Here is a 13171-nt window from a genome sequence, read left to right as displayed (position 1 = left end):
CAAGAGAGAGAGAGAGAAACCAAGTCATACTAACCTCAGCCGAGATCGACGGTTTCATCTTCCTGAGAGCGGCTGAAAAATGTCTTCGGGCAACAAGTCTTTTTCCCACTGATGAGGAGGTAGGTGAAGAGGAGGAGGAGGCATGTATTACCTCCCTGATGGCCTCCTTGCTAGCCAGGTACACCAGCTGGTCACAGTCGGCCCCGGAGAAGTTATCACAGAGGCGTGACACCTCCTCAAAGTTGACATCAGGAGCGAGGACAGGACAAGTGCCGTGCTGTGGGGCAAGAAGAGGCTGAAGGTGACACCAGTCCATATGGTACTGTACTGAGCATCCATTCACTCTTGGACATTAAGGTCTCTCCAAAACAAAGCATTTTTATTATTACAGCAATCCCTCCGGTGTACTGGGTGGCAGATTGGAGACAGTGATGTTAGGTGGGGTTAGATTCACAGGAGCTGCCTAGTACACGCCCACCAGCCTCTTGCAGACTCCTACATTATGTTCTTATGTCATATCTGAATACTCCCCAAATCTGAACACTTTGCCCAATAGTTCAAACAGAGGAAGCATCACTGTAATATTTTGGTTCACAGGAGCTGCCTTGTACATGCCTACCAGCCTCTTGCAGACTCCCACATTATGTTCTTATGTCATATCTGAATACTCCCCACATCTGAACACTTTGCCTACCAGCCTCTTGCAGACTCCCACATTATGTTCTTATGTCATATATCTGAATACTCCCCACATCTGAACACTCTACCCAATACCCTTTTTTCTTTCCTCCCTGCTCACCACACTCCCTTCCTCCCTCCGGTGTTCTGAGTGGCAGATTGGAGACAGTGCCCAATAGTTCAGATAGAGGAATCATCACTAATATTTTGGTTTACATAAAAAATCCATTTGGTCCTCTCCCTACCTTGGTCCGCGCCTGGAAGATGGCCACTCGTCCGCTGTGGTCCGGCACATCGATGTAGAGCAGCGTGTCGAACCTGCCAGGGCGGGTGACGGCTGGGTCCAGGATGTCCGGGCGATTAGTGGCGGCAATGACGTACACCTCGTCCCTCTTGGCGAAACCGTTCATCTCCGTCAGAAGTGTGTTGACGATGGTGGTCTTGCTGCCGCCCTGGAATGGAAGTGAGTGGTGAATAGGGAGAGGGAGGCATTGAACAAAAGAGGTGATGAGGAAGAGGATGCAAGAGAAGATAAAGTGGTGAAGGACAGGTGATGAGAGATAAAGGAAAAAGACGATGAAGGAAAGGGTGGTTTAGGGAGATGAGACAGAGAGAGAGGGAAACATTAGGGGATAAAAGTGGAGTGGAAATCTAACAACACCATAAATAAAATGAAAAAATAAATAAATAAATAAACCCTTGCTTGCATCACCAATAAACAACAAACAAATATACTGAAAACAAGATAGCTTACAGACTGCATATAGAGAGAGGAAGAGTGAGAAAGAGATAGAAAGTACTGTACCTACTCTCCCTTGCTTCAGACAGGACACAGAATCAAACTCATCAAAGAACATCACACAGAGAGGAAAGTAAGACAAGAAAGAGAAAGTGGTGTATTAGGAAGAGGTAACGAGAGTGTTTACATTACCTGCTCTCCCTTGCTTCGGACAGGACACAGGGAATCAAACTCATCAAAGAAGATCACGCAGGGAGCCACGTTCCTCGCCCGGTGAAAGACTTCCCTCACGGCTCGCTCACTCTCACCCTGGTACTGTGTTAGAGGGAGAGAGAGAGGTGGAGTGAGTACATGTGGAGTGGTGGAGTGGAGGCGGAGTAACCAGTGCAGACTACCTCATTTTGTCGGTGCTATGTGGACTGGAAAGGTTAGATTACGTGAGATTATTAAGATCCTTCCCTGTATTTTTCACACTGCTAATTCATCCCTCTCAGCCTTCCTTCCTTCCTTCCATTCCTTCCTCCTTTGATCCCTACCTTGCTATAACTTTATTCTTTCTTCTTCTCTCCCTGCCTACATCCCTTCTCTACACACCCCCTTCCTCCCTTTTATCTTTCCTCCCTTGTCTCCATCCCCTTTTTTCTTTCCTCCCTTCCCTCCATCCCTTTTTTTCTCCTCCCTGTTCACCACACTCCCTTCCTTCCTTCTCTCCTTCCCTTTTTTATTTCCTCCCTGCTCCCTGCTCACCACACTACATCCATCCCTTTTTCTTTCCTCCCTGCTCAAACACTCCCTTCCTCTCTTCTCTCCATCCCTTTTTTCTTTCCTCCCTTCTCTCCAACCCTTTTATCTCTCCTCCCTGCTCACCACACACTCCCTCCCTTTCCTCCCTCCTGGCCTCACCATGTTCAGCAGCTCCGGCCCCATCACTGGCAGAAGGTTCACGCCCGCCTCGTTCGCCACAGCCTTGGCCAGCAGCGTCTTGCCACAGCCCGGCGGACCCCACATCAACACACCATTCGGTCGGCTCGCCCCAAACTCCTCGTGCAGCTTGGCGTATTTGATGGGCTCCTGTTGAATGGTGTGGCGGGTTAGGTGAGGTGGTTAGGTTAGGTGGTTAGGTTAGGTTAGGTTAGGTTAGGTTAGGTTAGGTTAGGTTAGGTTTGGTTAGGTTAGGTTAGGTTTGGTTAGGTTAGGTTAGCTGGTTAGCTTAGGTTAGGTGGTGAGGTTAGGTAAGATGGTTAGGTTTGGTTTGGTTAGGTTTGGTTTGGTTAGGTTAGGTTAGGTTAGGTGGTTAGGTTAGGTTTGGTGGTTAGGTTAGGTTAGGTGATTAGGTTAGGTTAGGTGGTTAGTGGGGCATCATCACCATATCTTCAGCTAGTTCATGGAGGAATGTGATGGAGAGAGAAAGAGATGATAAAGGGGAGAAAAATGAAGAGGAAGAGATGAGTACAGGTAGACGTAATGAGGGATGGAAAGAGAGTGAGCTGGTATGAGACAGGAGAGGAAAAAGGGACAGGAAAAAAAGGAGGAGAAAGAAAAAAATGTATTGGGAGAGGTAAAACGGGATGGAAAGAGAGAGATGATGAAGGGGAGGAAATTGAAGAGGAAGAGATGAGTATAGGGAGGGATGGAAAGAGAATGAACTGATATGAGAGGAGAGGGAAAAGGGAGAGGAACAAATGAGGGAGGGAAATTGTACTGGGAGAGGGAATAGGGAAAAAGTTGGAAAGTTTTGTTTAGTCGGCGCAAAATCTGTGGTCATATGCCGGAGAGAGACAGCAGGGGAAGGAATTATAGAAGGGTGGGAATAGGGGATGAAAAGAGAAAGTTGAAAGGAGAAGGAAGAGAGAGAGGGAAAACAAAACAAACAGCCCCCGTCATGCGCAGGAGCAGTGCCTCACCAGTATCTTCTCCCGGAGGTCCCGTTTGATGTCCTCTAAGCCGCCGATGTCCTGCCAGGTGATGTCCGGCACGGTTGGGAAGCCTTCTCTCTTCAGGGCCGGCGTGACGTGCTGGAAGGGACAGCAAACATTTCATTTTATTTATTTATTATTATTATTTTTTTTTTTACAACAAAGAAGACGGCTCAAGGGCATCAAAACGAGTGCAAAAAAAAAAAATAATAAATAAATAAATAAATAAAATAAAATAAAATAAAATAAATAAATAAATAAACAAAATAAACAAAAAAAAAGCCCGCTACTCACCACTCCCACAACAGGCAAAAGTAAAGAGTGACCAATGTGTAAAAAGATATGTACATAGAGGTAGCCATGTAAAAAAAAACACAATTTTTTGTCTGTAGTTTTGTGATTTTTTTTTAGCGGGAGGTTTTTTTCCTTTTCTTGGTCTATGATTTTATTTGACTGACGGCCTCACACATTTTGGCATTATTATATACAGCACATAAGTATGTTTCAAAATCTTTACGTGCAAGCTCGCTGAATGCACGAGTAAGTATGTTCACAGTCCTTTCATTAACTTCTTTATTTATTCATTTAATTTATTTATTTTTTCATGTATGTGTGTGTGTAGGATGCTGAGTTACGTGGCAGGATGGAAGGTCAAGCAGTGAAGTGACGGAGGTGTGTGGGGTTGAGGACCTCTCTGTTAAATTGAGGCAGAGAAGATTGAGATGGTTTGGACATGTGAAAAGGGCAGAGAGGGGAGTGTTCACCCGGTAGCAGCAGGGATCATGTTTCTTAATGGTCCCTCTAAGCGAGAAAAATGAGAAAAAATCATCCCTTACACAAACCATTTCATAATATATATCAACGCATTTGTGATCAGATTATGTATCATCTATTTTGGGGGGGTTATATCATGGCACAAATTTGGCCCACCGCTACACAGTAAAGCCACAAATTTGGCCCATCGCTGCTACCGGGTTAAATTGAGGCAGAGAAGATTGAGATGGTTTGGACATGTGAAAAGGGCAGAGGGGGGCATGTTAAATGAGGTGGAGGAGTTGAGAGTTGAGGGACGACAGCCAGTGGGAAGGCCTAAGAAAAAGTGGAGCAGGTGTGTGATGGAGGATGGGAATATATTGGGAATACTCGTAGAGGAATATATGACACAAGATCGACAGATGCGGAGGAGAGTCATTGCCAGTCCAACCCCACCTTGAATGGGAAAATATGGACATTAACCCGGTAGCAGCGACGGGCCAAATTTGTGGCTTTACCGTATACCAGCGACGGGCCAAATTTGTGCCATGATATAAACCCAAAAAATAGATGATACATAAACTGATCACAAATGCGTTGATATATATTCTGAAATGGTTTGTGTGAGGGGTGATTTTTTCTCATTTTTCTCGCTTAGAGGGACCTTTAAGAAACATGATCCCAGCTGCTACTGGGTTATACGACAATGATGATAATGATGATGATGTGTGTGTGTGTGTGTGTGTGTGTGTGTGTGTGTGTGTGTGTTCCCTGCATACACACCAATAAAGCCTCCATGAAGTCCTCGCAGGTGATGGTGACGGTGTCCGCCTCGCACATCTTATCCACGTGGTCCAGGAACGCCTTCACCTGATCCACCAGACTCGCTCCGCCTCCACTTCCACCTGCTTTTCCCCCTTCATCACCACCTCCACCACTACCATCTCCTCCTTTCCCATCTCCATACAGGCTGTCCTTCTTCCTGTTGGGGGCGAAACAAATGAAAATAGAGATAAATGATGAATGACGTTATTTCAATAGTGTTACCACCACCGCAATACTTCCGTGGTGCAGTGGTTAGCATGACTACCTATGAATCCACGGTCCAGGGTTTTAATCCCAGCCCAGTCACAAATGAGGATATGTGGGAGGAAAAAAAGGCAGTATGTGTGGAAGGAAAGGGAGAATGTGAAACGAAGAAAGAGGAATATGTGAAAGGAAGGAAGGAAGGGGGGGGGGGGATGCGACAGAAATTGACCTCTCTTTCAGCCACCTCTTTTGATTCTTTTTTTTAGGAGCAGCGAGTAGCGGGCTTTTTTTTAATTAGTTTCCTTTTTTTGTGCCCTTGCGCTGTCTCCTTTGTTATAAAAAACAAACAAAAAAAAAACCACCACAGTCACACACAACTACAGTGAAGACCCTCGACTCAACCGCTCCACAACAACCACCAACCACCCATCCGCCACCCACCTCTTCCACGCCAAGCCCTGCGCCTTCTCCATTAGCTTCCTGAGGTCACCCGCCACGTAGCCCGGGGTACGGTAGGCTATCTCCTCCAGGCCGCCATCCACCGCGCAGCCCTCGCACATCAGCTGAAGGATTCTGGACCGCGCCGCCTCACTGGGAATGGCCATGAACACCTCCAAGTCAAAGCTTCCTCGGAGGTCCAAGTCGAGTTTTTCTGGGCGGCTTGTTTCTCCGATGACGAGGACTTGTTTGTCTTTGTACTTGGTTTTGAGGTCTGTTGAGGGTGGTAGTTAGGGTGAGAAGAAGGGTGTGGGAGGGAAGGAAGGGGTGTGGGAGGGGAGGAAGGGGTATGAGGGGAGAGGATGATGTGGGGGGATGGACAGAAGAGTGTGTGTGTGTGTGTGTGTGTGTGTGTGGGTGTGGGAGGAAGTGAGGAGAAGTTAGAGAATGGGAAACGGAAGGGAGTGTGTTTTAGTGAGCGGAATAGAATGACGGGGATGAATTTGGGAGGAAAGGGAAGGGAAAAGAAGAGAAAGGAAGGGAAAGGAAGAGAAAGATGGAAAAAAGAAGGGAAAGAAAGATAAAATGGGAAATGGAAAGAAAGGAAGAGAGAAGGGAGGAGGAAAGAAAGGAAAGGGACAGGAAGGGAAAGGAAGATAAGACAAGAAATGGAAAGAAAGGAAGAGAAGGAAGAAGAAAGAAATGAAAGAGAAAGAAAGTGAAAGGAAGATAAAATAGGAAATGGAAAGGAAGAGAAAGAAGAAAATCAGGGAACAGAAAGGAATGAAAAGGAGGAAGATTGAAGAGAAGAGGAGAGAGAGAAAAAATGAAGAACAACAAAATGAAAAATAGAATATCACAAACACAAACGTAAAACAGGAATTGGAAAGGAAGAAAAAAAGAAAGAAGAAAAGGAGGAAGAATGAAGAGAAGAGGAGAGAGAAAAAATGAAAAACAACATCACACACACAACCATAAAACAGGAATTAGAAAGGAAGAGAGAAAGAAAGAAGAAAAGGAGGGAAAAGAAAGGAATGAAGAGGAGAGGAAAAAGAAAAAATGAAAATGAAAAACATCACCACACACCACAACCATTAACATATACACACCACCCTTCCCCCTCCCTCATAACACTTACTAGCCAAACAGGAGGACAGCTGCGTACAAATCCTCCTCTCTAAGCCCTTGGTGGAATTCCCCTCCTTGGGCGCAACAACATCCAGTTTCTCCAGTAGCAGGACGCAGGGGGCCAGCGACGCCGCCTGCTCGAAGACCTCGGATATGCGCTCCTCACTCTCTCCCGACAGTCCCCCAATGAGCTCCGTGGCCGTGATTCGCATGATGGGAGCGTCGGCTGTCTGTGGGAGTGGCGGAAGAAGAGGGTGGGATGTGAGGGAGAGAATGGGAAGGGAGTTTACGTAAGAGGGTGGTGTGAAATGAGTGTGTTTTGGTGAGTGAGAAATGGAGGAAGGGGATGAGTATTGGAGGGAAGGGAAAGGAAGGGAAGGGAAGTAGAGGAATGGAAGGGAAAGGAAGTGTGTGTTTGGGTGAGTGAGAGAGGAGAAAGGGATGAATATGGGAAGGAAAGGAAGGGAAGGAGATAGAGGAATGGAAGGGGAAGGGAGTGTGCGTTTGGCAAGTGAGAAAGGAAGAAAGGGATGAATATGGGAGGGAAAGGAAAGGATAGGAAGGGAAGGAGATGGAGGAATGGAAGGGTAAGGGAGTGTGTGTGTTTTGGTAAGTGAGAAAGGAAGAAAGGGATGAATATGGGAGGGAAAGGAAAGGATAGGAAGGGAAGGGAAGGAGATGGAGGAATGGAAGGGTAAGGGAATGTGTGTTTTGGTGAGTGAAAAAGGAAGGGAAATATGGGAGGGAAGGGAAAGGAGAGGAAAGGAAGGGAAAGGCAGTGTGTGTTTGCATGAGTGAAAAAGGAAAGGGGATGAGAATGGGATGGAAGGGAAAGGAAAGGAAGGGATAGAAGATAGAGGAATGGAGGGGAAAGGAATGTAAAGGGAGGTGTGAAAGGACTGTGTGTTTGGGTGAAGACTAACAGGTTCTCTGGTACATGTTCTCCCTATCAATATTCCAATGTCCTCCTCCTCCTCCTCTTCTCTTCATTTTTCCTCCTTTTCATTCCTTTCTATTCCCTTATTTCCTTCTTTCTTTCTCTCTCTTCCTTTCCATTTCCTGTTTTATTTTCCTTTCACTTTGTATTCTTTTTTTTCTCCTCTCCTTTTCATTCCTTTCTTTTCCCTCCTTTTTCCTCCCCTCTCTCTTCCTTTCTAATTCCTTCTTTATCTTCCTTTCCCTTCCTGTCTCTTTTTCTTTTTTTTCCTCCTCCTCCTCTTCTCTCTCTCTCTCTCCCCCCCAGTGATGTAAAAAAATTAAATAAATAAATTAAAATAAAAAAATGTAGCCCTCCTCCTACTCTTCTCTCTCTCTCTCTCTCTCTCCTTCCACACATACTCTATCCCAGTGATGTAAAAAAATAAAATAAATAAATGAAAATAAAACAATGTAGCCCTCCTCCTCCTCTTCTCTCTCTCTATCCCAGTGATGTAAAAAAATAAAATAAATAAATGAAAAATAAAAAATGTAGTCCCCCTCTTCTCTCTCTCCCCTCCTCCTCCTCTCCCCTCACTCACCCCAGCCAGAGCCATAGCGAAGGTCGTCTTGCCACTCCCCGTCGGACCTGTGACCAGCGCTGATTTGACCGTCGGACGCAGAATGCCAGGCCGCCGTATGTTGCCCAAGAGGTCACAGATTTGCTGCACCGGGGAGACAAAACAGGGGGTGAGAATCAAGCGAGAAGGGAGAAGAAAAGGGACAGGGAAGAAGAGACCAGAGAAGATAAATAAATAAAGAAATGGGAGAAGAAAAGGAAGAAAAGGGAAGAAAAATTAAGAAAAAAACACCTTATATGGAAAATCTTATTGGCAAAAAAAAATTAAAAAAATAAATAAAATAAATAAATAAATAAATAAACAAACAGAAAATAAAACTGCTCAAAAAAAATAAATAAATAAATAAATAAATAAATAAATAAAAAATAATAATACAAAAAAAAAGCAAAGCAACACATCATATAAAAAAAAATTATAACACACAAAAACACAACAAACAAACAAACAAACAAACAAACTCACTTCCTTCAGGGGTTCGATGCCGGCCATGTTCGCCAAGGTTACGGCGGAAGCCTCGGCGCTAATCTGCTTCTTCTTCTTCCTCTTTATCATCTCCTCTATGTCCCCGTCCCTCTCCTTCTCCTTCTCCTTCTTCCGCTTCTTCCTCGCGCTGGCCTGGGAGGAGGACGGAAGGAGGAGGGTGTTAAGGATAGATAGGATAGATTCTCATTTGGTTTGTGTTGTTCCGATCTCTCTATCTCCTCCTCCTCCTCCTCCTTCTCTCTTTCTTCATCTCAATTTCTGTCTCATTTTTTTCTCCTCTGTTCTTCATTCTTCCTCCTTTTCCCTCCTTTTCTCATTCCCTCCTCTTCCTTTTTTTCTTCACCTTTCTCTACCTCCTCTTCCTGTTTCTCTGTTTCTTCATCTCAATATCTGTCTTTCATTTTGTTATTCTCCATTTTTTTCTCTCTCCTCTTTTCTTCATTCTTCCTCCTTTTCATTCCTTTCCTTTCCCTCCTTTTCTCCTTCCCTCCTCTTCCTCTTTTTCATACTCTTTCTCTACCTCCTCGGCATCTTCTTTCCCTACTTCCTTTTCTTTTCTTTTTCTGTCTCTCTCTCTCTCTTTCTCTCCATCTCATCCTTATCTTCTTCCTCTTCTTCTTCCCCTTTCTCTACCTCCTCCACATCTTTCTCTTCTTCTTCCTCTTCCTCCTACTTTTCTTTTTCTGCCTCTCTCTCTCTCTCTCCATCTCCTTATCTTCTTCCTCTGTTTCCTTCTCCTCTTCCTCTTCTTCCTACTTCTCTCTTTCTTCCTCTTTTTCCACTTCAACCTCCTCTTCTTCCACTCTCATACCCACCTCCTTATCCTTCTCCTCCTCTTCCTCTTCTTTCTCTTTTTTTTAACTTTCTCCCTCATCCTCTTTCTCCACTTCAGTCTCCCTTAAAAAATTCATACTATTGATATCTTTGAACCACTGAAATTAGGATGAAGGGACTAATGCTGATGATGATGATGATGATAAACACAACACTATGGAATGAGGGTTATTTACACGAGAGACTGAACTCACATCCGGCGTCCTTGTTCCGCTGGCTGGTGATTCCCCTTCAACGTCTAGGACATAGAAATTCCCATTCTTCCTGAAAGACGAGAAGCACAAATTACGAGATATTCCATTTTCTTTTTGTTTAATGTCTGCAGATTTTCCGAAGATCACAAATGTAAATAAAATGAGAACGTGTGTTTTTGTTGTTTCCGTGACCTACTAATGTATTAATAATGTGGTTTTTTTAAGGTTAGTGTAACAAAATCCCCAAATAGGCAGACTTTCCCAGTGCCCAGGAATGTAACCCCCCAGCATTACTATTGTTTCTTATGGGGAAATTACTTGCTTACTTGGGTTTTGGCGAGGAAGAGCCGCTTGTTGGAGCCCGGTACATCTTGGTCAGCATAGCGTTGGTGTTCTTGCCCTGACAACAAAGAATTCAGCCCCCTATTATCATCACTATTATCATTATACATTATCATTATTCCTCTTGTTTCATCATTCTTTTATCTATTATGGGAGCGGCGAGTAGCGGGCCTTTTTTTTTTTTTTCTTTGCACTATTTTTGTTGCCCTTTGATGAAAAAAAAAACTATACGCCTACTCCTTCTCTTCCTCCATCATTACCTCTAGCAGGATTTTTTTTTTTTTGCACTTTTTTTGTTGCCCTTTGAGCCGTGTCCTTTGATGTGAAAAAAAAAAAATAAATAAAACTATAGGCCTACTCCTTCTCTTCCTCCATCATCACCTCTTCCCTTCCACGATTTTATATTCCTCTCTCTCTCTCATCCTCTACCTCCTCCTCCTCCTTTTCCTTTTCATCATTCCACCTTCATCCTTCCCCTCCTCCTCCTCCTCCTCCTCTTCCTTTTCATCATTCTCCTCCTCATTCTCTTCCTCTTTCTTTCACCATCTTACACCTCCTCCTCCTCCTCCTCCTCTTCTTCTCTTCCACATTTTCATTCTCCCTCTTCTTCTCCATCTCCATTTACAATCCTACATCCCTCCTCCTCCTCCTCCTCCTCCTCCTCCTCCTCCGAGACTCACCTTCGGAGGCGCACCAGGTTCGGTAATCTCGAGGATGTCTGGTCCACCCCCGTCACTATCCTCCACCTCCTCACAGCTGTCCTGCTCCGCCTGCCGACAGTACAGCTCCCACTCATAGGCTGGAGGGGGGAGGGGAGCAGAGAAGGTGGAGGGTGGGGATAGGAAGAGGGAAGAAAGGCAGGAGGAAGGGAAGGAAGAGGGGAAGTGGAGAGAAAAGACAGGAAGATGGGGAGGAGGAAGGAAGGAATGGAGAGAGTAAAGAAAGGATAGGGAAGGAAGAAAGGAAGTGGAGAATAAAGACAGAGATGAGGAAGAGGAAGGGATAGAGAAAGAAAGGCAGAAGGGAGGGAAGGAAGAAGGGAAGTGGAGAGAAAAGACAGGAACATAGGAAGGAGGGGAAGGAAAGGAGGGAGGAGGGAGGGAAAGAGGGAGGAAAGGAAGAAGGGAAGTAGAGAGTAAAGAGAGGAAGATGGGGAGGAAAGGAGGGAGGGAGGGAGAGATAGTAAAGAAAGAAGAATTGGAAAAGAAGAGAGAGGTAAAGAAAGATTAGATGATTAGGTGGTAAAGAAACAAATAAATTCAAATGATAATATGTATACCACAAGAGAGAGAGAGAGAGAGAGAGAGAGAGAGAGAGAGAGAAGCACAGGACTCTCACCCTTCTCGACACTCTTCATAAAGGCCTTCTTGTTCTTGTTCCTAAACTCGCGGTAGTTGCTCATGAGGTGGTCAGTCATCTCCTCCAGGTCCACATACTTGTTCTCGCTCATGTACTGGAAGGGAGGGAAGGAGAGGAGAAATGAGGGAGGAATAGAAGAAGGAAGAAAATGAAAATGAAAAATAAGTAGACATTGAACTATGCACTAAGTTGATGATAATATGAGAACCGTAATTAACAGGATGGCGAACTGCTTAGTAAATATATAAAACTCGCTCATGTACTGGGGAGGAGGGAAGGAGAGGAGAAATGAGGGAGGAATAGACAAAGTTAGAAAATGAAAGTAAAAATGAAAAATAAGTAGACATTGAACTATGCACTAAGTTAATAATAATATGAGAACCGTAGCTAACAGGTTGGCAAACTTTTTTTTTTTTTTTAACAGAAGAGGGAACAGTTCAAGGGCAAAAAAAAGGAACTAAAAAAAAAAAAAAAAAAAAAAAAAGAAGAAGAAGAAGAAGAAGAAGCCCGCTACTCACTGCTCCCACAAGAGTCAAGAGTAAGTATATATAATAGCACCCGGGTGGCGGCCTCACCTTCTCCACCCTTAAGGGGAGGGAGCGCTCCTGGAAGTACGGCGGCTTCATGGCTGTGTGGCCGCCCCGCACCGCCGCACCACAGCCCACTGCACCACACTTCCTGGACCTGTGTGGCTGTGTCCCCCTTCACATGTCCACTCACAGGCTTTGCTAACACCTCAATCCTTAACACACATACACACGCACACACTGGAAGAGAAAAAAAGGCAATGTGGTCATGTTATATGCATTAAAGGAAAGTAGAAGTTAACAATACTGAAGGGAATATTCACAAAAGTGTAGCCTACTAATTTTGAGATGCTGACTGTTTATTTCTGGACAAAATATGCTGCTGCTTATCATGGAGGCAGTATTTTTGGTAAAGATTCGTTTTAATACCATCCCAATATTTCATTACATACCTTATGAAACATCACTAGCTCTTCATATATCTTTTCTACAAATGTTCAACAATCATGGAAACACTTTCAAAATCCAATCAACGGACTATGTATGGTTTAAAATAGGGGATAATATATTCACGAAAGCGCAGCCTCCTCTGGCGGCGGCGGTGCAGCCAGTGTTGCGAGAAATACCTCCTCGCAGGAACAAGTTCCATATACATGTTGGGGGGGGTCCAGGGGGAGGTGCAGCCCCCTCTGGTTAGAAGGGGTCGTTAGCAGGTCGTAAAGTTCGGTTGGAGTAGTTTAAATATGCTCCCCCACCTTATAAACCCTTTGCGAGCTATTTTCCAGTCGCCGCGGCCGCCGCCAGAGGAGGCGACGCTTTCGTGAATATTATCCGAAAAGGAACAAAAACAAAGAAAAAAAGAAAACGTAGACGAAAAAAAGAAAACAGAAGACGAGAGAAGAATTAAACGAAAAAATAAATAAAAAAGAAAAAGAAGTAAAGAACACCCGCCCACCCACCCGGCCCGCCAGACACAAACCGACACATAAATCGCCATATCTCCCTCCACAGACACTCCTCCTCTATCTTACCAACGCCTGGAGCTTCGAGGGAGAGTTATGACCTTCTCCTATCGTCGCCGAGGGGAAAGTCACGTTAATTATCACGTAAATAAGGAAAATGTGGCGGCGGTTAGGCTTTCACCGCTCACGTGGAGTCAGGAGAGGGAGCATGTCTATAAATGTTTACCTTGTGT

At 44.7% G+C, this 13171-nt stretch overlaps 1 protein-coding gene across 4 annotated transcripts in view; it reads right to left on the bottom strand.

Moving 5' to 3' along the window:
* Positions 1-13171, bottom strand: part of LOC126985738 (nuclear valosin-containing protein-like) — a 17990-nt gene extending 4819 nt beyond the window's left edge. For 3 of the 4 annotated variants that reach the window (XM_050840978.1, XM_050840975.1, XM_050840977.1), the window contains exons 1-16: positions 13008-13171; positions 12025-12216; positions 11429-11543; positions 10771-10889; positions 10075-10148; positions 9749-9818; positions 8700-8852; positions 8199-8321; positions 6692-6911; positions 5557-5827; positions 4870-5068; positions 3322-3432; positions 2321-2488; positions 1610-1732; positions 924-1130; positions 35-277 (exon numbers count right to left, since the gene is read on the bottom strand). In XM_050840978.1, coding sequence (XP_050696935.1) covers positions 35-277; positions 924-1130; positions 1610-1732; positions 2321-2488; positions 3322-3432; positions 4870-5068; positions 5557-5827; positions 6692-6911; positions 8199-8321; positions 8700-8852; positions 9749-9818; positions 10075-10148; positions 10771-10889; positions 11429-11543; positions 12025-12075 — 2247 coding nt within the window. In that variant the 5' untranslated portion in view covers positions 12076-12216; positions 13008-13171. Of the gene's footprint in view, positions 1-34; positions 278-923; positions 1131-1609; positions 1733-2320; positions 2489-3321; positions 3433-4869; positions 5069-5556; positions 5828-6691; positions 6912-8198; positions 8322-8699; positions 8853-9748; positions 9819-10074; positions 10149-10770; positions 10890-11428; positions 11544-12024; positions 12217-12428; positions 12445-13007 lie in introns of those variants that run through there. The other variant, XM_050840976.1, reaches the window with a different exon arrangement.

This window comes from Eriocheir sinensis, chromosome 60 (genome assembly GCF_024679095.1).
Source record: "Eriocheir sinensis breed Jianghai 21 chromosome 60, ASM2467909v1, whole genome shotgun sequence".
Taxonomy (NCBI): Eukaryota; Metazoa; Arthropoda; class Malacostraca; order Decapoda; family Varunidae; genus Eriocheir; species Eriocheir sinensis.
Note: the sequence above shows the minus strand (reverse complement) of the source record. Positions and strands in the feature narration are given on the sequence as shown.